This window comes from Daucus carota, chromosome 4 (genome assembly GCF_001625215.2).
Source record: "Daucus carota subsp. sativus chromosome 4, DH1 v3.0, whole genome shotgun sequence".
NCBI lineage: Eukaryota > Viridiplantae > Streptophyta > Magnoliopsida > Apiales > Apiaceae > Daucus > Daucus carota.
This window is the reverse complement of record NC_030384.2, coordinates 25,601,685-25,627,957: the sequence shown is the minus strand read 5'-3', so window position 1 is coordinate 25,627,957 and position 26,273 is coordinate 25,601,685. Positions and strand designations below refer to the sequence as shown.

The 26,273-nt window shown below is 33.7% G+C and overlaps 3 protein-coding genes across 3 annotated transcripts; all 3 read left to right on the top strand.

Annotated features, from left to right (window-relative positions):
- The first annotated feature begins 7,334 nt into the window (after positions 1-7,334).
- On the top strand, positions 7,335-10,664 carry LOC135152443 (protein MAIN-LIKE 1-like). The gene is made up of 2 exons (XM_064092761.1): positions 7,335-7,538; positions 9,584-10,664. Exon 2 carries the CDS (start codon positions 9,590-9,592, stop codon positions 10,373-10,375), a length of 786 nt encoding a protein of 261 aa, XP_063948831.1. The 5' UTR covers positions 7,335-7,538; positions 9,584-9,589; the 3' UTR covers positions 10,376-10,664.
- Positions 10,665-18,370: 7,706 nt separating this feature from the next.
- On the top strand, positions 18,371-20,480 carry LOC108218722 (probable receptor-like protein kinase At1g11050). The gene has a single exon (XM_017391803.2). The coding sequence runs from the start codon at positions 18,419-18,421 to the stop codon at positions 20,306-20,308; it is 1,890 nt and encodes a 629-aa protein (XP_017247292.1). The 5' UTR covers positions 18,371-18,418; the 3' UTR covers positions 20,309-20,480.
- Positions 20,481-21,386: 906 nt separating this feature from the next.
- LOC108218721 (scarecrow-like protein 14) lies at positions 21,387-25,060 on the top strand. Its single transcript, XM_017391802.2, has 4 exons — positions 21,387-21,463; positions 21,701-21,784; positions 22,122-24,440; positions 24,656-25,060. The coding sequence occupies exon 3, from the start codon at positions 22,150-22,152 to the stop codon at positions 24,421-24,423; it is 2,274 nt and encodes a 757-aa protein (XP_017247291.1). The 5' UTR covers positions 21,387-21,463; positions 21,701-21,784; positions 22,122-22,149; the 3' UTR covers positions 24,424-24,440; positions 24,656-25,060.
- The last annotated feature ends 1,213 nt before the right edge of the window (positions 25,061-26,273 follow it).

The window sequence follows — 26,273 nt, the reverse complement described above, 5'->3', positions numbered from 1 at the left end:
CTTCTGAAATGCTAAAAATGCAAACATATTGATAAACACGCAACGATATTCATACTAGAAAATGCGAAAACGTAAACATTTGTTACAAATGTTTGTCCATGGCTCCATGCCAACGTACAAAAGCTACAAATTAAGCTACAGTGTTTCTTACATTTACTATTAAAATTTAACCCTTAATCACGGGACCACCTTTAGATCTAATATTAGATGGTGTACGGAGTTTAGGATCTTCGGACTCCGTACTAGACCCCACCCTCACGTCGACCCGTGTTTGGGTTGCCACCATCCTCTGCAATGCCTTTACCCTGAAAATTTATATACGCGACTTCAAGGAAAAGTACAAAGATAATAAGAATATAAATAACATGAATGTGTGTATGTTGTCACGTGAAACTAGATTTGTTATTAAGAATTTCAAGGAAAAAAGGGATGTCAATTAAAGCAACAAGCAAGAAGGTTTGTTTATTTTGATCCTACCTCAATTACTAAATTTCATATCATGAAATTAACAAATTCAAAGGATATTTTCGTTTCTCGTGTGCTTACGAAATGCCACTGGACTTGGCAAGGTTAGAAAACAACGATATAATTTATATTAATAGGCTCCATAGATTATGAGAATTTGAAATCATGAAAGCAATAATACAGTATCATAGAATTTTTAAGAATATCTCGATGAATTAATAATTAACAATATATTACGATCTTAAATGTATATTTTTTATTTTAACATAATTGAGATAGTGTGCATTCAAAAATTTAACATATTAATAGATGCATATAAGTTTTATAATAACAATGCTACTAGTTTATCGAGTCGTACGCAAAAAAACTATAAATTCATCAAATTTTAATTAATTTATTGAAGAAAATATGTTGTGCTCCCTTACTTTATTTGTTTTGGCTACTGAATATGCTATGTGCTATGCTGAAATTTGTTTACCTTAATTTTTTTTTGCCTGTGTGTCTTGTATAAATTGTTGAGTACCTCAACTCCTACTCGAGTAATAGATGTCCTTATCTCTATCATCAAGGGATAGTCCTAAGGTCTATCGTTGTATCATTCAATCACATTGCTTGTTAAAAACTGGATAGCCTCAGGTGTGAGTGTATACTCCTCTGGATGTGCTCGTGCTCGGGTTAAGGTCTCATCCATGATTCGCAAAAACAGATCATCTTGAAGGCAAGCCAAGGAGGATTTGCCAGAGCTACCCTCCCCCTTTCGAGGACTCGAGGAATTCGCATATGGCCCTACATTGAAAACATTAGCATAATAGGTTAGAATGAGATACTAAATTAATACATTTGCATAATAAGTTAGAATAACATACAAATAGTTAACTTACGACAGACTACTTATGACAGAAATCAGAAACATATTATTTTTCATTTATTTTCCGTTCTGAAATGCATATAATCAATTAAAATATTTAACTTACGACAGAATAATTACGATGGAAAACAAACATATTATTTTCCATTTATTTTCTACCCTAAAACGCATATATTTATCTAAATTACTTAACTTACAACGGGACGCGGAAAAAATTTATCGTCAAAAAATTCCCATATCTTATGACAGATACAGAATTTTCGTCGTAACTCCGCTTTGCAAAAATTTTCATCGTAAAAAGTTGGTTTTGTTGTAGTGCAATGTGATCTAAGATCATATCATCTCAAAATTAATTAATAAGGGGTGTTTCATTCATAAAATTGCACTGAGATTAATGTGAAATAAAACAACGTTTAATATATTTCAGTATTAAATTCACATTTGTATGATATTAATCAAATCAAAATTCATGATTCTAGCCGTATGAAGTAGAGTTGAACAAAAGGACCGGCCTGCTAGGCTCAGGACCGGAAGCCCGAGCTTTTTTAAATAAGCCTGGACCAGATTTTTCTTGTTACCGAGCCGGGCTAAGCCTGATAATTTCTGAAAAATGAAGGACTACCATTAGTCTGGTGGACCAGCCCAGTTTAACCGGGCTTTTACCCTGACTTTTGTTTCTTATTAAAATAACTATATACATATTTCTGGAAATTGCCTGCCATGCTTTTACGTTGGAGGAGAACCTGCTCTTTTTATTACTGTTAGCATCATCTTTAACGACAGACTTGGAGCTTCCAAAGACTTGAACATCCCTCTGCTTGCCAGAGAAACCTTTCCGATGGTTGATTGATCTATCCTTGTGTCTGTATTGGGCTGTTAAAAATAACTTATCAAGTTTCCATATTAATGATCCTTATATAGTGTCAATCAATGTATTCAAAGGCAACTGATAAATCAAATCAGTTGAACTTACACCATTTCATCTCTCATCAAGAAATTCATTGACAGCTATGACATTCTGCCCATACATCTATATAGAAATATCTGGACTTTTACCAGGCTTTTGTCGCTAAACGGGTTTTTACCTGCCAGGCTTTTATCTGGGTTATAATTGGGCTGGACCGGGCTAGATTTTTATAATAAAATTAATACCTTGTAAGGACTTGCAGGCCAGACCGGTCCGGGCTTTTCATAGACTTTTTATCGGGCTTATCAATATAGACTTTTTAGGACCGATCTTTTGTTCAGCTCTACTATGAAGATGTCACAGACAAAAATTAGCACATCGCCGTAGTTTCAATATTCTGATATTAAATTACAAATGTACCGATTATAAATGTAGGAAAAAGTAACATGATATTTAATATTTGACTAATTTTAGGGTAAAACATTATTAAAAATGTACATAAATTTATATTTTATTATTTTTAGAGAGAAAGGAAATTATTAAATTACAGCCATGGGTATTCATGACAATAACAATTAATTATAGATGATCCAGGCTCAACTGGATCACAAGCTTCACCGAGACGATAACCAATACTCTTGCAGTGTCCATCACAATTTAGAAAACCACGACATGATCCTTGGTACACCTACATGTAATGTATTGTAATTTGTAATTATATGCATGGTTTGACCACAAGTGTATATAAGAACAATATTGCACATTTTAACTAATTGTATTAATTTTTACCCTTGCTTATTCATTATTTGAAAAAATCCTATAAACTTGTTATTGCTCACTTCACATAACAAATATGTAAATTTATATTTAAAAATTATTAATTTTTTTTCTGGAATAAAATTTATTAGAATTTCATTCCTTATGTTTAAGACAAATATAATTTAACTTACTGTGTAACTAGAAACAACATTTTGTTATTGAAATAATATATTTTTAAGTCGGAGTCCTTGGCAATCGATTGACTGCTACCAACGATTTGTACACACAACAAAATCTCACCCGTTAAATCAACAATTTTATAATTGAGATTAACAATTCTGCATCCCTCATAACACAAAAATATTGTTAATTGGAAAGAGTTCTGTTCCCAGTTAATGAATTATTGTAAGGAGGTATGACTTCCAGCAAATTTCTTTTTGCCACTAAAGGAGCATCGACTGAGATTTGGTTGGTGATATAAATAATTCTCGATCATCGGAGGAAGACCCATCTATATATAATTTATATATTTATTACCTGCATGCATGATGAGAATGAAATAAAAAGGAGGGCACTTAAAATGAAAGAAGGGTTCTTTTCCATCCTTAACAATTAATATCGTTAGCTTTTTTTTATGTAAGGGTGAGAAGGCTCGTACCCATTTTATAATCAACTACAAATTATAACTAGAAACGTTGGATACTGTATAAAATATCTCTTATGGGTATTCAAAATCTGCAAATCTGATAGATATTTGGATAGAAACAGTATCTGAAGTTATTGCACAAATATGCTAATCTATACTCTTATATGATATACGAATTTTATCTAAATAATATCTAAGGGCCGATTATTCAGTTTAAATACAGGACATATACTTAATTATATTAATTTGACATTTATTTTATTATAAATATTAATACAATAAATTTATATATCATGGAAATTCTAATTTCACACACACAAACTAGTGTCTTGCAAATTATAAGTTGCAAATAACAAATTTGATCAGCTGGCACATTTCTTTTTTTAAATTCTTTGGCTTGGTGGTTGGATTGTATTGACGATGATTGGAAGTTGCATAAACGAATCATAAATTTCTGCCCAATTTATAGTCATAAGGGAGAGGCAATAGCTATGTTGATTGAGAAATGCATGCGAGAATGGGGAATTAGTAGAGTTCTTACTATAACTGTGATAATGCTAGTTCAAATGACGTCGCATTAAGTAAGGTGAAAGCTAAAATAATTAACTGGGATACTAGCATTTTAAGAGGAGAACATCTCCACATGAGGTGTATCGCTCACATTCTAAATTTGATAGTCCAAGATGGTTTGAAAGAATATAACTCTTCTATTTCTAAAGTTAGAAATGCTGTGAGATATGTGAGAATCTCCCCGGCCAGGTTGAATAAATTCCAAGAATGTAAAGATCTTGAAAAAATTGAGTGCAAGAAAGGCTTGTGTTTAGATGTACCTACTCGGTGGAACTCGACATATTTGATGTTAGATGTGGCTCAAGTATATGAAAGAGCATTTGAAAGATTTGATGAGCAGGATCCGGGTTATAAAATGATCTTCAGGAAGAACGTTATGAAACAAAGCTTGATGAGAATGGGGTCAAAATTATAGAAAAGATGATAATTGATGGCAGGCCTACTTTTAATGATTGAGTTATGGTTAGACATTTTTCGTCGTGTTTAAAAATGTTTTATGACTTAACTTTGAAGATTTCAGGTACGTCCTACATTACTTCCAATATGTTTCTGCATGAAATATACAGGGTGTACTGTACCCTGCAACGATGGGTGAGTGGAACAAATCCGGACCTGTTTGAAATTGGGGAGAAAATGCTTGTAAAATTTCAAAAATAGGTGATCCTTTAAAAATGTTTATGATATTGTTCATTGCTATGGTTTTGGATCCAAGGCATAAGTTAGACTTTGTTATCTGTTTATTGAAGCATATGTATGGAAATGAAATTGGAGTACTTATTGCAAGGAAAAAAAATTGCGAGAGACTTTATTTAGATTGTTCACTGAATACAAGTCTAGAATGGAGCCTGAAAAGAGAAATTTAAGCAATCGACCAGTACAAAAAGCACCAGGTAATGGTATGGTCAATGATCCTCTTTATGAAGTTAGGATGCAATATGAAAAGGAGAGTGGCAGTGATGTGATAGGAATGATTTATCCTGATGATGACAACTATCCTTCTGATTTAGATGAGTACTTGAGTGAAAAACCGAAAAATCTAAGTCATGCTGATGAGGAATTTGATGTCCTGGGCTGGTGGAAATTCAATTCTGTAGGGTTTCCTGTTTTATCTGAGTTGGCTCGTGACGTGTTAGCCATGCCAATCTCCACAGTTGCTTCTGAATCCGCTTTTAGTACTGTGATCGGATACTTAATGATTTTAGAAGTTTTTTGACTCCTAGAATAGTGGAAGCTCTTTTATGTTCTCAGGATTGGATTCGCAAAACTAACACAACTAGTGGAGCAGAATTAATTGAGGAGGTGGATGATTTTGAAAAAGGTAAACTTGAAATGGTTATTTACTCCTCTGTTTATATTTCTGGAATCATATTTTGTTGGTTAAAAACTACCATGTTCATATATTTCCAACAGGTTTATCGAGGTTGAATATTAGCGCAGGTGAAACTTGATGATGTCTATTGCACTTTGTGTTTCTTAAAATATGTGAGTTGCAGAATTGTTCAGTTTCTCATATTTTTTCTTCTAGTCTTTGAACCTACATCTTTTTTTTTATTTCACTTGCACCAGATAGTTAATATCAGTTACTCTGTCTCTGTCTGATCAGTTTGAAAACAAAGATGTCATTATATAAGCTTTTGACACTAGCTTTCTTATAATAAGGTTTAGTCGTATGGTAGCTGTCATTGTATCTCTGGTGTACTCTTGAGCTTGCATGGGTTCATTAGTAAGACTCCATATTTTGTTGACAAGATTATAGTTATCAACTTCTTGCACTTTACATTGTTCTTCACTTCTTTTGTAAGAGATTTAGTATCTGTCACTTTATTAGTAACAATTATTATTTTTATTGTCCTTGATATATTTCTATTTAGCAGCTTGCATTCATGGGGACAATTGTTATCAAATTTGGATAAAAGACGACTAGTAGGGAAACACAGAAGAAAGATGATGACTCCACATTTTATTTTATGTTTAATAAATTGGTCGTGTGTTTGACCCTCTATCCAAACTCTCAAGTTCCTTTTTGGTTTTAATTTGAAGTTGAACTTGAAGACATGTTGCTGCTTTCCGTATTTGCATGATTTGCACTTTGTTTCATTTGAATAAATGGTGCCTTATGTTCTTTTAGTTTGACTATTTAATATGTTCTAGAATGAATATTATAATTTCATTTTAAGAATTTCATTTTCTTTTTATTTTTGCTATACACATGCAATTTGTGTTATATGCACAATTAAAGCTGTGTTATATGATACTTTCTATTGTTTGGTTTTTTTGGAAAGTTTGGAATGCCAATCCGGATTAATATTAATGGTTTGGTTTCCATCCGAAATTAATTTGGTTCGCTATTTGGAAATGAAATTTCACATTCTTGAAAATTTAAATATCCAAAATAATTCCGGTTCGGTAACAAAATTTCCGAATACTCACCCCTAATATCTATCTTAGAGATATTGAAGTTCGATGCTCCTATTGTTTAATAAAATTCTGATTTTCTAAAAAGAATGTATTTCCTCATCTATTTTGTTATTTAAATATTATAAAATGATTATTATATTTTTTTAATTGTCATACTTTGTTTTAAATAATGTGTGTGTGTGTGTCTATATATATATATATATATATATATATATATATATATATATAGGGGGCTGTTATACAGCCACCGTTGGATAGCGAACCACCAGATCCTAGCCGTTGAATGAGAAGGACTCCCCGCAATGAAACATTGCGGGGACATAGGTACCCGCAATGAAACATTGCAGGGACTTACATACCCGCAATGTTTCATTGCGGGGTCCTAAGTACCCGCAATGCTTCATTGCGGGAACTATGAAGCATTTTAACTCCCCAGACTACCCTTCCACTACTTTAGTTTTAATGAATTTTAACATTTATTTTCAATTTTAAATTATTTCTTTCATTTTAAATATATGATTATCTTCATTGTTCAATATATATATTTTTAAAATTTAAAATTTTAAGATTATTATTCATAATAATTATATCACTATAATGTATAAAATATTAAATTCATTTCTTATCACAAATATTTTAAAATATTTAATTGTTTATAATTTTAAAATATGTAAAAACTAGACCTCGCAATGAGATATTGCGGGTGGTGATAAACCGGGTACAACCCGATGTCTCCTTCTTTCATTTCAATTGCAAGTTAGGTCACTGGTTCCCCTGCAGACTTGCGACCATCCCGATTCCCACCCCATCTCCCATCTCCCATCTCCCATCCGTTCGACATTCCCGGCTCCCATCTACTATCTTCAGCATATTCTCGCCTCTTCATCTTCGATTTTCGTAATTGGGTACTCTCTCTCTCTCTCTCTCTCTCTCTCTCTCTCTCTCTCTCTCTCTCTCTCTCTCTCTCTCTCTCTCTCTCTCTCTCTCTCTCTCTCTCTCTCTCTCTCTCGCTCCCCCTCCCCCCGCTCTCTCTCTCCTCCCCCCCCTTCCCCTCTCCCTCCCCATCTCTTGCGATTGAATTTTATTACATTCCCCCTATAATTCCCTAATTTTGATCATATGTGTGGTTTTTGGTTAGTTATTCTGAAATAAGCAGTGAATTGAAAGTTGGCCAAAGTTCAATCATGCTTTAGTCTATTATCCTGTTTTTGTATTTTTATTTTATCGCTATTGCTTGTAGTTAATATGAAATCAAGGCTAGTCACTTAACTTTGGTCAATTTAGTCTCTGATATAACTTCAGCTGTTTTAGGAATCCCAGACCGATGATTGGTGTAATGAAGCTTACTATATATTGCTAATTTAGTAAAAAAGGGGAACTAATCATCATTTCAGTGGAGGTACATTTGGTTTGGTTTATAAGATTGACACCTCTGAATAGTCTAAAAGTTGCATGATATCACTTGGAGATCTATTCAAATATGAAACTTTTTATCAATGTGGGATTCCAACAATAATTTTTCACTTTGGAACATTCTTATTACAACCATTTGCAGCACTACAGAATATTTTCCTAATAAATTCGGAATAGCATTAATTGAAAATTTACAATATCCGAGACCGAGAGCAATAGACCAACCTACATTACCAGACTTGGTATGTATAAACAACAATTGTTAAACAACTAAAACCGAAAGAAAGTCAATTATATATAGCTAATAGCATTAATGCATAAATGTCATAACTGTAGCTGTTGATAGAAAAAACTATGGCATTTTTTACGAACTGGACACCATTCCTCTTGCACAAGGAAAAGGTTTCAGGTTGCAAAAAAGGTAATAACAGTTGAGACTAAAGAGTAGATACAAGTTGAGTTATATACAATTAAGTGGTCAATGTATTTAAGGAACTATTTGGAGCATTTCATCTCTGTAGAAGAGTAATGGAATGAAATTCATAGAACTTCAGCTATAATTATGTAGTTCTCCTATAGATTTCTCATTTCTGCTTTATACATTTAGGTACATATATGCTCTGGTGAGCTAAGTTTATCTTTTACAGTGATAAAGTTAGTTATATTTCCATGTGATAATTCTGCCTATTTCCATGTAGCTAAGTTTGGCTTAGTTTAAAAGAAGTTGCTTCTCACTTAAAATGAAGAAGTAGATTATAAGTGATAAGTGAGTCATAACTTATAAGTTATTAAAGTGTTTGGATGTTGTGGCTTATAAATTTTTTATGTGTTTGAATAATTCTACTTATAATTTATTATTTAGTTGATTGTTAATAATTGAATTTAAAAAGTAATACTTTTCAAAACAAAAATCAATTTAGTCTAGAGCAAAATTTATTATTATAAATTTTAGTCACAAATATATATTTTTAAAAATTAAAATTATAATATATATTATAAATTTTCATGTATGCGCTATAGCCCTGTCCAATACTATCTCATTAACCAGTAGTTACAAGAAGCTCAGCCAGTACCCAAACACCCACTATATGTTATTTTGTACTTGCTGCCCACCGTCTTCTATAGTATATGTGACACGCTCTGTTTAATAGGCTTGATATATACCTTCTGACCGCAAAGGCAACTTAGTGATATGGAAGTCTTCGTATAACATGTAGAACAGGATCACAAGCTTTTTGTTTTATTTTAATTATAAAATGAAAAGAGATGATAGAATAAAGCTAGGCATGTCATTTGGCTGTTTATTTTATTTAGTCAATTTTTTATGACTTTTGATGTTAAATATTTATTTGCATTATCTGCTAATTAGTCGACTTAGCTTGTCCTTTGTTGGCATGACTTTGGATGTAATACTGACATGGTATTCTTTTCTGGTAGCCTAATTTGTAATGCTGTAAAATTAGTCATTTTTTTTATGAATTAAAATTAAATCACTTGTTCATTATATTGATTGGTTTTTTGATTTGAATATCTACAGATTTTTATGGAGAAATCTAAGGATTCAGCTTGCGGCCCTATAGATCGATCACTGTTGTTCATGCAGGAGGATCATATTAGCACCTCCATCTGGGAGGGCGATGATAGGCTCAGGTTTGATGTCAGACAGTATACCACATGTATGGATAAGTGGGTTTTGGATGATGAGCAGAGGCATCTTCTTGATTCTTGGGGTTTTGGGGTATTTGCTCACCCTCAGGTTGTTCGACAGAACGACATTGCCCTGATAAGAGCCCTTGTTGAGAGATGGAGGCCGGAGACAAACACCTTTCACTTCCCATTCGGTGAGATGACCATCACACTAGAGGATGTCTACATGCTTATGGGTCTGCCGATCAGCGGTCGTGCTCTTACTTTCACAGATCTTGCTACTCCACAGCAGTATTGGCTTACTCAGTGGGAGGATTTGAGGTTGGAGAAGGGGCCTGTCCGAAAGAAGAAGTCTGACAAGAAGAAGAAGAAGAAGAAGTCTAAAGGGAAGGAGAAGTCTGAACGGGAGAAGATGTGGTCAGAAAAAGCGAGTGCGGTTAGTTTGTATTCATTGCGGGAAACATATAAGAAGAAGCCAAAGTCAAAGCGTCCTGAATATTTAGAGCAGGATACCAGGGTGTATACCCGAGCCTATGTGTTCTGGATCATAGGGGCTATTCTTTTTCCTACATCATCCAGATCTACTGTCCATCCCCGATACATACAGTTGCTGCAGAAGACGGATGAAATCATTGATTATGCCTGGGGTGCTGGTGTGTTGGCATATCTGTACATTCTCTAATCCACCGAGAGCTTCCCCCATCACTTTCAACACTTTTGAGGGTCCTATTCCCGATTTGTTCAACGTCTCAATTAAAGATCGGGCAACCGGACCTATATTACGCGATCTTTGCATGAATTGTACTTTGTCTGGGGTAACCATTGGATGATTGTGTTCTAACTCTACTGTGGTTATTTCCCATTTATCCGTCTTCACTCTATGAACAACCGAAATTCGAGCCTTACATTTTGTCCGATCAATTGTATCACGAGTCCTTTTTAAATTCAATTCCTCATCAACATTAGCCGAACTTGAACATACTCTCCCACCTAGCCGGCAAATATACATACGTGAACAAGCTTCATTGCTTCTAGAATGCCTATGAGTATTTCTAATGATAACCTCGAATCCAACCCTACGCCCGTAATCCCGATAAAATCTTTCCACCTCATCTAAATTATCAAACAACATGCCACTACAAGGAACAACATCATTCATATTGGAAAAAGTAAAATCATGTATTTTTTCCCCAACATCAACATTATCATAATCATTTTTCCGTTCACTTCTTCCAAAACTTGTATTATCATCCTTTTTCCCACCATTATCATGACAATCATCTTCATCATCGACAAAAATAACCTTTTTTTTTCCTTTATCAACATAATCATCTTCTTCAACATAAATTACCTCATTTACAACATTAGCTTTTTTCCTACGCATAAAAGGATTTGCAACGGAAGCATAATCGAAATTATCATGATCACTAGAAGAACTAGAATCATTATCAAATAAATATGCCATAAGTTAAGGAGAAGTACCTTTTTTTATCTTCAAAACGTTCAAAATCAAAGAATGAAATGGGTGAAGGAGATAGAGTAATTTTGTTGTAACTGGTAGGTAAAAAACATTAATTACGGTCCCCGCAATGAAACATTGCGGGTACTAATAATCCCCGCAATGAAACATTGCGGGTTCAAATACACCCCGCAATGAAACATTGCTGGGTACTTTTAATACCCGCAATGAACTATTGCAGGGAGCGTAATTAATGTTTTTACCTACCCGTAACAACAAAATTACTCTATCTACCTCACCCATGTCATTTTATTATTTATTATTAATTAAATTAAATTATTTTAATATAAAATTGATTTTTATAGAGTATAAAATTAATTAAAACGCCTGAATATAAAAATAATTTAATTAAATTATTAATTAAATTAAATTAATAATTAAGTTACATTATCAAATTCAATATATTTATTGAATTTATTTATTATTGAATTTTATTTCAAAAGTTATATATCCCAATCCTAGTGGACAACTATCAGTGAAACATCCATTGTCAAATTGGTTTCTTTACTTGTCTTGAAAACGCAAGGTACAAGGTTCGAATCTTTATTTGGTTGTTTTAGAGTAAAAAAAAAAAACCCCGCAATGAATCATTGCGGGTATCTTTTAAAAAAAAAAACACCCCGCAATGAATCAATGCGGGGTCTATTTTAGAAAAAATATACCCACAATGACTCATGGCGGGTATCTTTTTCAACAAAAACTATCCACCTCATCGAACCACCTTGTGAATCAAATTTAACACCCCGCAATGAATCATTGCGGGGATGAAAATTATGTAAACTATCCCCACAATGAAACATTGCGGGGATGAAAATATTACTTGTTTTGTTTAAAATATTTTAAAAAGTTCAATAAATTGTAAGAATTTATACTACTATTAATATATGTGTTCTTACTAATATTTCACTAATTTAAGTAACATTTATTAATAATTTAGATATTTTTCTTTGATTTGTTTTTGTTTGAGTATTATTGATTTGCATTTGTTCGAATATATATTCAGAACACTACTTTTACATACGAGAACTGGAAAAAGTTAATAATTTGTCAAAAAAAACTCTTCTTATATGTTCTTAATAATATTCGACCAATTTAAGTGATGTTAATTCATAATTTCGATATTCATCTTTGATTTTAATATTTTCGAGTATATTTGAAAACACTACCAGTACAAAAGAGAATTGGAAAAAATGAATAATTTGTAATAAAATAATTCAACTTTAGCTGCAAAAAGTAAATCAACCTTAAAAGAGCATGTGAACTATGTAGTTCAAACATATGTTCGATATATTTAAGAAACAAGCAGTAGTGAATAAGTAAAATTATTCGTATAGCAAAAAGACATAAAATATTTAATAAGATAAAAATATATAGAAATTAGGTAGAAAATTATTCATATATTGTACTAAGAAAAATTAAAATTTTCTCATTACTTCTAATATTAACAATATTTTTAATATAATTTAAAATGTTAAATAAACTCTACAAGGCATATGATATGTGAAAGGAGGGGTAAAAGGGTCCAAGGAAAAAAAGGAGACTACCAGCAATGAAACATTGCGGGGACTTGTATCCCAGCAATGATTCATTGCGGGGACAAGTATACCCGCAATGTTTCATTGCGGGGTTGCAATGTTTCATTGCAGGGAGTCTCTTTTTCAACCGTAGGATCACAGCAACGAGTGGTTATGATTTGGTGGCTGGAAACCGGTCTTTATCCACCGGTGGCTGTGGACCTGTTCCCATATATATATATATATATATATATATATATATATATATATATATATATATATATAGGTGTGTATTGGACATATACTAAGCGTTATATGTTATATCTTATGTATCTATTGCTGTGGTTTTGTATATATAGTGAGTTCATCATTATTAAGAAGCATGAACCGATTAAAATAAGTTAAAATTATAAGGGATAATTAATTCAAACGTCCCTGAACTATAGGCTGTTTATTGTCTAGGTCCCTATCCTATTTTTCTCAATATTGCGATCCTTAAACTTTCAAACTTTTCTGATTCGCATCCTTCCGTTAAAAATCAACTAACAGACGTTAGCGAATGCTTACGTGGCAGATCAAAAAAATAAAATTAAAAAATTAAAATCTGAGCTGTCATCTTTTAAAACCAATTTAAGTTAAGTCAATTTAAGTTCAAAAATAAAACATCCACGCACCTAACACTCGCTAAGCAGCGTATTAACTAGGGGTGGCAATCGTTTCGTTTCGTGTACTTTCGTTTCGTGTATTTTCGTGTTTCGTGTACTCAAAGGTGAAACCCGTATCCGCCCGTTATTAATTTCGTGTACCTAATTTGAAACCCGTATCCGTTTCTAATCGTTTCGTGTATATTTCGTGTACTTTTCGTGTATATTATATATAAAAATATTAATATATTTTTTAATCAAAAAATGGATTTAATATATATTTTCCTTAATAAATTTATTAAATGTGAATGATATATATTATATTTGTGTACAATTCTTTATAAATTTGTTAATGTATCTACAATATATATCCACACATACATATAAATATATACTTTATACTCAATTATATATTTAATATATCATTACATATATATAATATATATAATCTACAAATATTTCGTGTACTTTCGTGTATTTCGTGTACTCCAAATGAAAACCCATATCCGACACGAAATCTGTCGTGTAATTTCGTGTTCGTGTACTTTCGTGTTTCGTGTATCGAAAATCAAAACCCGTATCCATTTTTTTCGTGTCGTTTCGTTTCGTGTTAGCGTGTTACGTGTCAAATTGCCAGGCCTAGTATTAACACACGAAAATTAAGGTTCCAGAGCGATTGGGGATTTTCTTTCTTCACTAAGCTGGGGTTCGATTGACAGCGATCTTTCTATCATATGAGGTATGTACAGACATACAAGATCATATAGATACATGTATATATTTTTCTTTTATTGAGTGTGTGTATATGTGCAGGGATGGGGATTTACTATGTCAATATTCGAATTCATCACGGGGGAGTGTTTACTTACAAGAATCGCATACGGCTCTATGAAGAAGGTAAAGTAGAACTAATTTACTGCCAGAGCATAGATACAATATGTCTTGATTCATGTAAAGATTTGGTAGAGAAGAGGCTTGGGTATGAAAACTATAAGATATATTGGCACAAGGAGGGTGAGTCACTTGATAATTGTCAATTATTGTGGAGTGAATATATTGTTAATGACATGTGTACTTATGCTACTAAAACTGGTACTTTGTCATTTATGTTGATCATGCTTGTGAAAATGTGAATGAATGTAATGAGGATGAAAAATATGTGAGTGAAGACAGTGGGAGTGGTGATTATTATGATTATAATGATGAGGAAGGGTCTGATTTTAGTAATGAAACTGAAAGTGATCGACATTACAGTGAAAATGAGAGTCATAAGGATGATGAGCTTAATGAGATAATTAGTAAGAAGAAACAGGTTGTTGCTACTAAAAAGAACCCAGCTGTAGATGAGCTTAATGTGGACAATGTTGATGATATGTCTGTTCCCATTAGTAGTTTCTTTGATAAGGCAAAAGCTAAGGCTAAGAAAAAGAATAAGGAGAAAGTTGACTTGGCTGAAGATGTTGATTGGGAGAGTGATCATGGTAGTGACTCTCTTAGAATGCCTTCAATAGACTCCACAGATTCAAGTGATGTTGAAGGGGAATCTTCTAAGACTAAAAAAAACTGTTTTTAATATGTTTAGTCCAGAAACTCCTATGAAATATATTGAGTTTCAGACTGGTTTATTGTTCACAAGTGTCAAGATTTTAAAAAATGCTATCATTGACTATGCAATAGAACAAAAAATAGAAATATGGTTTAGCAAAAATGATTTACAAAGGGTTCAATCTAAGTGTAGCAAGACTTGTCCTTGGTATTTGTTTGCTAGTAAAATTGATGTTGATGGGACATTTCAAGTGAAGACATACAAAAAACAACATAACTGCATGTTAGTCCATATGCACAGCTTTGTTAGGTCTGATTGGTTAGCAAGAAAATTTAGGAATCATATAAGGGCTAATCCAAAATGGAAGTTGAGGGAATTTCAGCAACATATCAATCAAGTACATGGTCTTGTTATTTCTAAAAATCAGTGTTGGTTAGCTAAAAGTTGAGGGAATTTTTTTAAGTTAAGACAAAAAAATCTTGTTAACTACATTGTACTTTTTTTTTGCTTCAAATTGCAGAGGATGAAAAAGGCATCAAGTCAAAAAAATAAGAACGAGCAACCAACAAATGAAGGGGGACAGCCTAAGAGGAAGAGGGGAAGGCCACCCAAAGCAAAAATGTTGAAGTTCTACCTCCACCTCCTCCACTTCCACCAGCTGGTGTAGGTGTTTATATGTTAAAAGATGGTCACACATATTTCTCAACAACAAGAGAAACAATCAGAGTCTCATCACAACCAACTGGAAGTGTTTTTGATGTGTCATCCGCAGCAAAGGCCAAACCAAGTTCTAACCAGCCTTAATGAAACAGTTCCATTTTGATGTTCACAACTGAAGTAGTTTATCTTAACTTTTGGATGTTCAGTATTACTATTTCTAAGTGTTCATTTCAGTTGTGAATTGTGATCTTTATTTGTCTTCCACTGTTAAACATGAGTATATTTTGGATGTTAATTTAAATGTGATATTGCTGAATGTCCGATTTTTGTTGATTTCAGTTGTGAATTGTGATCTTTATTTGTCTTCCATTGTTAAACATCAGTATATTTTGGATGTTAATTTAAATATGATATTGCTGAATGTCCGATTTTTGTTGTGCTCATAATTATGCTAATTTTTAATTGCAATTCGAGCACAATACAAATAAACAACAAATTTTATGAGATATTAAATTTTATGAGAAATTGCCACGTAAGCACTAGCCACGTCAGCTTTAGCCACATAAGCATCTGCCACGTAAGCATTGACTAACGTCAGTTAGTTAATTTTTAACGGAAGGATGCGAATCAGAAAAGTTTGAAAGTTTAAGGATCGCAATATTGAGAAAAATAGGATAGAGACTTAGACAATAAACAGCCTATAGTTCAAGGACGTTTGAATTAATTATCCCAAATTATAACAGTTAGGATTTATCATAAGTTCATAGACCCATACAAATAAACCTTACTAATCCTATTATTGTCCAGAAGCTGCCCATGTTTTTTTCTTGAAACAAGAAGCTGCCCCATGTTAAACATCCATTTTGAGTGGGAATGCAAAAAGAAACCAGCGACAGTACTTCGGTCTCGTTAATTTATGGTGGTCAACGTTGCTTCGATCGGACACTCATATTTCTCCAAATAATAAAATGATACTACAAACCTAGGATCACAAATAATGTATTTGCCAGCAGAAGCCTCTTGATTATTACTCCCTCCGTCCCCTTTTACATGTCCATTTTGCTTTTCGAGGAGTCAAATTGACCAATTTTTGACTAAACATTACAAATTATCTACTCATCATCCTTAAAATCTGAAAGTTGCATATTAAAATAGACTAAATATACTTTCTAGTGATATAATTTTTATTATTTTTCTCAATTATCTGATATATGTAAAGTTCAGTCAAAATATAGTCAATTTGACTGGTCAAAAGTCAAAATGGACATGTAAAAGGGGACGGAGGGAGTAGTAATAAAACTTTGGTCAAACGGTCAATCACTATTCTCTAAAATTTTTATTAAATCAAACATGATACATCTTCAATAATAAGCATATCCGCACTTCCGCAGCCCCTTTGTAAGACGAAGATTGTTTTCAAAGATCGCGGTTGAGGATTCACTTCTATGAAATAATTGGCGGGATACACGCGAATTAAAATTTATGTTATGTAATTTTTTTAAAAAATGTAACAAAATTTATGTTATGTAATTTTTTTTAAAAATGTGTGTTATTAATACTAGTTTATAACCCGTGCAATGCACGGGAGTTATAATATTTGCTATTTTATCGTATATATTTTAACTTAAAGTAATATTATTGTGAGAATAAAAAATGATAGACTACTATGATTAAATAAATTTTTTATTTAGCAGAAGATAAATGCTTACTAGTTAATTTCATCAAATGGCTAATTAAAAATTAGGTCGAACATATATATTTTACTGAGAATGTTAAAATACGTTTTTTTTATGTTATAATTTAAGGAGATCTATAAAATCGGATATAAATCAACCAATCCATCTTTTAATATTTCGTTATTGATAATTAATAATATAGTATGGAACATATTAAGTTAAAAAAGACGTGTAAAAATAACATATTTTAGTTAAAAAGAATAATTAGTATATAGATAAACCCGTATTTTGGCCCTAGTACCGACTCATTAAACTTTCAATGTTTCGACTTTAATATTATAGTATAGATGTGTATATATTTTTAAGGTTTGATTTTAGTTTTTGGTATAGTCAAATAGGTCTTATATTTGTTTTATGTTTTGATCTTATATTTGTTTTATATTTTGATTTGTTTATATTTTGTTTGAAACCCATCAATTTTGTTTGAAGCCGCTAATTATAAAAGTCCGTATAAAAACTCGTGTACCGATCGATCAAATTTTTAATGTTTCGGCTTTAATAATATTGTATTTTTTAATGTTTGACTTTTGTTTTGGTATAGTCAAATAGGTTTTATATTTGTTTTATGTTTTGATCATATATTTATTTTATGTTTTGATTTGTTTATATTTTGTTTGAAGCCCTCTAATTTTGTTTGAAGCCCGCTAATTATAAAAGTCCGTATAAAAGCCCGCGTAACGACCGAACAAACTTTTAATGTTTCAGTTTTAACAATATAGTATAGTTTTTTCAGTTCTCCTTGAGTCACTAAACATATATATGCACTATCAAGAAAAATGCAAAACAAATAATATACTAAGATCAGAACAAACTTTATAAAATGTCTCTGATAGGCACAAAATATCTAATACTCCTCACCAGGACATTATTAATATTGAGTCAAAAAAAAAAAAGCACAAAACAAATATATAAGCCCCACTTATGTTTTCAGATTAGCATAGTTGATTCCCCCCCGACTAATACAAATTAAAATATAGAGTTTGAAGTAGTTTAGTGTTACTATAGTCAACAAAAGCCAACTTTGATGCCTTTGCACTATCACAGGAGAATAATAATGTAACAATTTTGACATGTAATGACCAACTAGCAAAAAAAATACGCAAGAAATGGGGAAGCCCCAGAAGTTGTCTTCAATCCTCTGGCTCTGCCATTTGACCAATCTATACTTCATTTCTTCTGCAAGTTCTTCATGCCTTGTTGATTTTGGTTATGTCAACACATTACCATGGAAAAAATCAACATGTACAGATCAACCTATAGACAAAGTGAATTGTTGTCAAACCATCCAAAGCCTCCTTGGTGTTGGCCTTGCAAAATACCTCAACAAAACTTCCATGTTCTATTTTCCGGATTCACAGACTGCGACTTCTTGCATGTCAGACTTCAATAGAAGGCTTACATCGCTGTCGATTAATGTTTCGTGCACGAGTGGATTGTATGATGAGTTGGTGGTTAACAGAACAAGTAATTGTGGTGGAATTACTACTCTTGAAGATTGGAAAAAAGAAGTTGGCCTTAGTGAACTAGACTCGACTTGTAATGGGGAACTTTTGACTCCCACGCGGTGCAATGCTTGCTCTGATGCTGGCCAAAGAGTGGCTCCAACTTTGGCATCGATGAAAGCAAATTCAACAAGATGTTTCTTTTACACTTGTTTGTATGCTGCAGGAATTGTTAATCAAGATGGCCCCGAGGATATTGCAACAGCTTCTTGTATACTAGGTCTGGCTATGGTTGAGTCGGCATCTAAGAAGAAAAATGTAGTTTACAAGATTGTTTTTGGATCATTAGGGGCAATTCTTGGAGTTTTGACAACTTGGGGTCTCATTATTCTTTATCAGAAATTGAAAGAGGGAAGAAGATTAGCAGCGTTGCGTGAAGAATATGTAAGGGGTGTTAAGGCCAAGGTTTTGCCCAACACGGGAGCAAAATGGTTTCATGTAGATGAGCTTGAGCAGGCTACCAAAGGGTTCTCAAAGAAAAATCTAATAGGGCAGGGCGGATTTGGAGTCGTTTACAAAGGCACACTTTTGGACGGCACCATTGTTGCAGTTAAACAGCTTCTTGACATGGATATAAATGGGGATGATCAAGAATTTACTAACGAGGCAGAAATTATTAGCAAAATCAGGCACAGGAATCTTCTTGCTTTACGAGGATTTTGTGTCACTAGTGACGCGAGTAAAGGTAATAGAAGGTATCTTGTTTATGATTTCATGCCAAATGGTAGTTTAGATGAGCATTTATTCAATGATGAACAAGAAGATTCTATTAGTAGGCCGCCACTGGATTGGCCTGTGAGACAGAAAATTATAATTGATGTCGCCAAAGGGCTGGCTTACTTGCATTATGGAATCAAACCAGCCATTTATCACCGTGATATAAAGACCACAAACATACTTCTAGATTCAGAAATGAAAGCAAGACTAGCAGACTTTGGATTGGCAAAACAAACCACTGAAGGAGAATCTCATCTCACAACTCGAGTAGCTGGCACGTACGGGTACCTAGCTCCAGAGTATGCTCTTTATGGGCAACTAACCGAAAAGAGTGATGTCTATAGCTTTGGTATCATAATTCTTGAGATCTTGAGTGGGAGAAAAGTACTTGAGACATCCTCAACATCATCAAGACTATTAATCACTGATTGGGCGTGGGATCATGTCAAGTCAGGAAACGTTGATGGCATTTTTGATATTCGAATGGGGGAAAGTGGATCAAAAGCAGTAATGGAAAGATTCGTACATGTTGGTATACTCTGTGCTCATGTAATGGTGGCTCTAAGGCCAACGATTTCTGAAGCTTTAAAGATGTTGGAGGGAGACGTAGAAGTTCCAATGTTACCTGATAGACCATTGCCGCTTAGCCACGAGTCACTAAGATATATCCCACAACTTGCCACATCAACAGTGGATACATCAGGAGGAAGATCAAGCCTTGGTATATCTGGGAGCAGATCAAGTAGTGACATATCAAAAGCTCGGTCTAGCATTTAGCGTGTGAGCTGGGACATGGCAAACAAAATAGTTTTTACTTCAAATTTTTTCTTTTAAGTTTCACAATCATAAATAGAAGGTACAAAAGGCAGCTATGCTTTATTCAGGGAACAAAGAATTGGTTTGCTACGATGCACAATGCAAAAGTAATTGTTTTCTTATTTATTTCATCCATTTACTATTCTATTTGAACCTCTAATGGCTACTACTTTCTGCATATACTATATATGATCAGAAAATTGCCTAGTAATTAATGGCTGAAATGCTTGATCTCGATTATTGGCTAGAATTCGTGGTTCAAGTAAAACAGTTCTAAGGCCACTTCATCAAACGGCTAAAAAGAAAATGCCACTTATGATGTCTTTTATAAAAGCCAGGGCTTTGAAGATGTAGCTAAAAATTAATTGGGAATGCCTATGCAGATCATCCATTTTTTAAAAGGAAATTTTGTGTATGTGAAAATTAATTAATTGTTAAATCCAAGATCATAGGCTTGATTACATATTCAGCCTTCGATTTCATAACAGGCTCACGGATTTGGGACTTATTAGAAAATGCAACGCTTAGCATGTGCCCATAGGCACACACTGGCCAAACCCTTCATTATACTTTTAAGAATTCTTCCCATTTGCATTGGTCAATTGGCTTCACCGAGTATAGTTAAAAGTCCATCATAACGTAAGCATACAAAATACAGATAAATTGATTGTATGTTAAGAGCAGAAAACAGATAAATACAGGTTGAGATGCTATGGTACTTCGAAAAATAAATAAAGAGAAGTTGAATGTACAGACCTTGTTCTAACAGGCCTCTGTTCCAAGTTTCAACCATCCTTTCCCTCACAATTCCTTTTCACACCCGTGTAACGCTAATTTTGTAATTTTAAGAAAGGGTTTCAAACTTGCACCCGTGTGGTCAACAAATTAGTCAAAAGGGAAAATTTGTGGTGCAGCCAGATAACACAAAAACAACCGGCAATAGCCGGTGTCCTGCTAAACCCCTTTACAATCTCTCTCCCGCTCATCTCTCTCTCGATCTCTCTCGTGTTTTTCTTAACGCTTTCGTTTCTTTCTTCTCCTCCCATCCTTCCATTCCCTTCATTCCCTGTTTATATAATAGTAACAGACACACATACATAATTAACCAATTTTATACTCCCTCCGTCCCATCAGGTTCTTTACGTTACTTTTTGGCACGCATTTTAAGGATTCTATAAAGTATACTTATATTTTATATATAATTTTTAAAAAAATCTCGAAAAAAAGTTTGATGTCTAAATTTTTATTCAGAAAAAAAATAATTTTAAAAAATATTATTGAACTATCCTTTATAAGAGCCTCAAAATGCGTGCAAACAGTGAACGTAAACTACCTGGTGGGACGGAGGGAGTATATAAAGTATCACAGCACTAATTCTTCTGCTAGGATTCTCTCTCTTTCTCTCTCTCGGTGGCTTATCCTCTCTTTCTCTCTCAGGTACGCTACGTTTTAACTTTTGTTTCCACTACCTCTTTACTAGAGACATACCCACATACATATATATGTTTGTTCTTATGTCAATTTTCAGATCTGATACCTAGCTATCAACTCTTAATTGCATACTTCCCTGTTTTGTATGTATGTGTATATGTATGTTGTAAATGCTAAATTAGGGTTTATCTCTTTTCCCCTTTGTTTGTAAAAATTAAATTTAATTATATCTGCTAATTAAGTTATGTGGGGTTGTTTGATTTGGTGGAATTGATTAATATTTTTAGTTCTATGGCACTATGATTTTTTATGATTTTTCTGACGTGTATATTGCTGAATTTAGTGTTAGGGTTTGGAAGTTGTTTTGATACATGGTGATGGATCCGGGCTCGACTGATTTTTCCGATGTGCTAAATGGTTTTGAATTTGGTGATGAGGTGGTTTTACCGGGTTTTGATTCGCCTCCAAATTATGCTAATACGTTTAAGTTTAAAGATGAACTTGTCGATCTTAGTTTCTTGGATATTCCTGATGTCCAACCTGAGCCTGATTATGCTGGTCCTGCTACGAACACGAGTACTTCTACTGTTAATAATACTTCACCTACTGGTAGTTCCGAAATGTACTCCCCTGAGGATAACGACGATGGTGTGCTAAAGTTCCTTAACCAGATTCTTATGGAAGAGAAAATTGAGGAAAAACCTTCCATGTTTTATGATCCATTGGCCCTGCAAGCGGCAGAGCAGTCTCTCTATGAAGCTCTTGGCAAGCAATACCCTCCTTCCTATGGGTCGGGTGACGTCTACCAACATGCTGATAGCCCATATGATTACTTTACTGGAAGCTCTAGTGAGTACAGTACAAGCAGTGGTGGTACTACTGCTGGAAATTACTATGAGCCTCCTCACTGGGTTGCGGACTCTGTAAGTCTTAAATCTTCTACTGTGCAACATCAGCCTTCAGATTATAACATAGATAGCAGATCACAGTGGTCAGTAACGTCGGAAAACAGCTTGAACAATAATTTGAGTGGTGTATTGGACTCACCTATGAGCACCCAGGTGATCCCAAATATATTTAGCGACAGAGATTCTATTTTGCAATTCAAAAGAGGGATGGAGGAAGCTAGTAAGTTCCTTCCCAAAATTCCTCAGTTAGTTGTTAACTTAGATAACTATGCGTTACGGTCGGACACAAAAGAAGGTCCTCCTGTACTTCAAGTGAAGGTAGAAAAGGATGAGGAGATCGCCTTTAGCAGTTTAAGGGGAAGGAAGCATCTTCTTCAGCAGGATAGTGTAGTTGAAGATGAGAGGAGTAGCAAGCAGTTAGCAGTTTATGAGGAAGAAGTTGAGATAACAGAACTGTTCGATAAAGTTTTACTCTCTGGACCTTGCTGTGACAAAGAAGAACCTATTGAATTCAGCCCGGCCTTTCATCATGAAAATGGGCTAGCACATGGATCTAATGGCGGCAAGAGTCGTTTCAAGAAAACAGACAGTACAAGTGAAGCAGTAGACCTAAGGACTCTTCTGATCAGTTGTGCACAGTCTGTTGCTTCTGAAGATCGCAGAACTGCACATGAACAATTAAAGCTGATTAGGCAGTACTCGTCTGCCTCTGGTGATGCATCTCAGAGATTGGCTAATATATTTGCTAATGGGCTTGAGGCACGCATGGCTGGCACTGGCACTCAGTTATATGCGGCCCTTTCATCCAGGAGGATTTCTGCCACTGAGAAGTTGAAAGCATACCAAGCATACCTGAAAGCCTGTCCGTTTAAGAAGACATCAGTTTTCTTTGCTAATAAAATGATTCTGGAAAAATCATCAACTGCCACAACACTTCATATTATTGATTTTGGTATCCAGTATGGTTTTCAGTGGCCAGTTCTTATCCAGTGTCTCTCAAAGAGACCTGGTGGACCGCCTAAGCTTCGGATTACGGGAATAGAGTTGCCCCAGCCTGGTTTCAGACCTGCGGAATATATGGAGGCAACAGGTCGTCGGTTGCGAGGTTATTGTGAGCGTTTTAATGTTCCATTCGAATACAATCCCATAGCAACCCAGAAGTGGGAGACAATAACAGTGGAGGACCTTAAGATTAAAAGCGATGAAGTTGTTGCTGTAAACTGTTTTTTACGTTTCGAGAACCTACTTGACGAGAGTGTTTCAGTGAACAATCCAAGGGATGCTGTGCTTGAATTAATCAGGAAAGTAAACCCTGCTATTTTTGTGCAGGCTATAGTTAATGGGTCCTACAGCGCACCTTTTTTTGTGACTCGGTTCCGAGAGGCTCTCTTCCATTATTCTGCTTTGTTTGATATACTTGATAATAGTATGCCTTGTGACGATCCACAAAGATTGAATTTTGAGAGAGAGTTCTGTGGCCGGGAGGTGATGAATGTTATTGCATGTGAGGGTGTGGAAAGGGTTGAAAGGCCGGAGACATATAAACAGTGGCAGGTTCGGAATATGAAGGCTGGTTTCAAAATTCATCCTTTGAACAAGGAACTCTTGGACAAGCTAAAGTGTAAGGTCAAGTCAGAATTTCATAAAGATTTTGTATTTGATGAAGATGGTCAGTGGATGTTGACAGGGTGGAAGGGTCGGATTCTACATGCTATTTCTGCATGGGAACCTGCATAAAAGTACTTGTATTCAAGGTACCATTAATTCTTTCAGATTAGTATGTATTTGACTTGGTACCTTAGAACACTTCTATCTTGCAGAGAGATGAACATGCATGTGCTTATAGCTTGATTGTGCTGTATATATGTTTTTTAGTTGCTGCTTTGTCTTGGAATTGAAATTTGATATTGCTGAGAGCTGAGAATGGTTGCTTTTATATGTTCTAACCTTGAATAATTTGTCATTTCAGCTGATCTCCATGTTACCTAATTAGTTCCGAGTTATAGAAGATTATATTATATACTTACAGTACTATCACCTGAGGACATGTGACAAATAGCCCGGTGCCTCTTTGTCCAGCAACTCTTTTGAATAATTGAACATCAGGAAGCTTCAAGCATGTGGAGGGGAGTTGTAGGATTGACATCACTATGCAAGGACTTGGTAGAAAGATTATTGTGGTCTTGTGGACAACCTTTGAAAACCATGTGGGATGTGTATGGGATTATTCACTTGTCCCTCACTGCTAGTTTACATTTTTACTTGTTTGTAGGTAAAACAGAGCGTAGGTTCCTATACTATAATGTTGTTGTATATTCTATGATGCTACATTGGATGTACTGATTTGTGCTAATATATGGTTATAATTACCTAATTTTGTATTCGACTAATTACATGCCCTGCAGTTTCTTCATTGCTAGTCAATTATATTAATTGAACCACTGCTGTTTCTCCTATTATGGGGTCTTTTACGAGTTCACAACTATGTTTTGTTAAAAGCTAGCAATCAGAATCTTAAGTGATATGCAAGTAGAGACATGCTTCTTACTTGTAAATTGTAATTTCAGTTTTACCTTCTTTTTTGTTCAGTTCTCTGTACAGATAATAGTATAGTAGCAAAGCTTGAGATCACGGCCAGATTACATAGTTGCAAGAATGACCTCAAGGCTCAGAGGCTTGAAGTGGTTAACTTTGATTGATTTAATGAGGCTTGAAGTTGGAAAGTATTGATTGATTTGAAGGGAGTTTTCCCGGTATCATTGTACCTTTTTTTTTCTTTTTTGTTGATTTTGATTGATACAAAACTGTATGATATTTCCTAGTAATGCAATCATCTTTTATTCATAAAAAAAGAAAAAGATTGTATATGATTGATTTTGGTTATATTAGTTGCAAGAACCAAAAATGAATAATTGTACTACCTCAAATAAAAAGTGTATTGGTTTATTTAGATTGTGAAAAACGATTAAGAATTGTTGTTAAAAATGGATGGACCAATGTTTTTTTTTTTTTTTTGAAAATAAGATGGACCAATGTTACTCCCCTCGTTAATCTTTAATCTTTACATCTTGCATCTAATTCTTTTTATTTCAAAGCTTATTAAACATTACAAAATTTTATAATATAAAATTAAACTAATCCCGTTACTTTTCTCCGCTAGTTATACGTTAGATTGATCCACCACACTTTTTTACATTTTCACCGTTACTTTACTTGTTTTCTTAATTCCCATACTCAACCCAAATATAAACATTTAGGTGGGACGAAAGACGTAATATAATTGTTAATTTGAAAATTATTAAAATCTTAACATATAAATATGATAAAATAATTAATCAAATTCGTGACGGCTTGTATTTTAATAAAGTGACTATGTCATATTGTAAAAAAAATATTTGAACAATTATACATTATTCAAGTCTATTATCCAAATCCTTGATAATTTAGTTAATATATATAATATACTAACATATAATATATCATAATATTGTAATCCTTTATAAAATAAAAGTATACTTATTTATATAATAATATTTCAAAGAATTAATAAAATTACCTAATCAATCATCAATATACCTGAATATAAG

Coding starts and splice junctions, on each gene's coding strand:
- LOC108218721 (XM_017391802.2), top strand. CDS start 22,150: ATGGTGATGGATCCGGGCTCGACTGATTTTTCCGATGTGCTAAATGGT.
- LOC108218722 (XM_017391803.2), top strand. CDS start 18,419: ATGGGGAAGCCCCAGAAGTTGTCTTCAATCCTCTGGCTCTGCCATTTG.
- LOC135152443 (XM_064092761.1), top strand. CDS start 9,590: ATGGAGAAATCTAAGGATTCAGCTTGCGGCCCTATAGATCGATCACTG.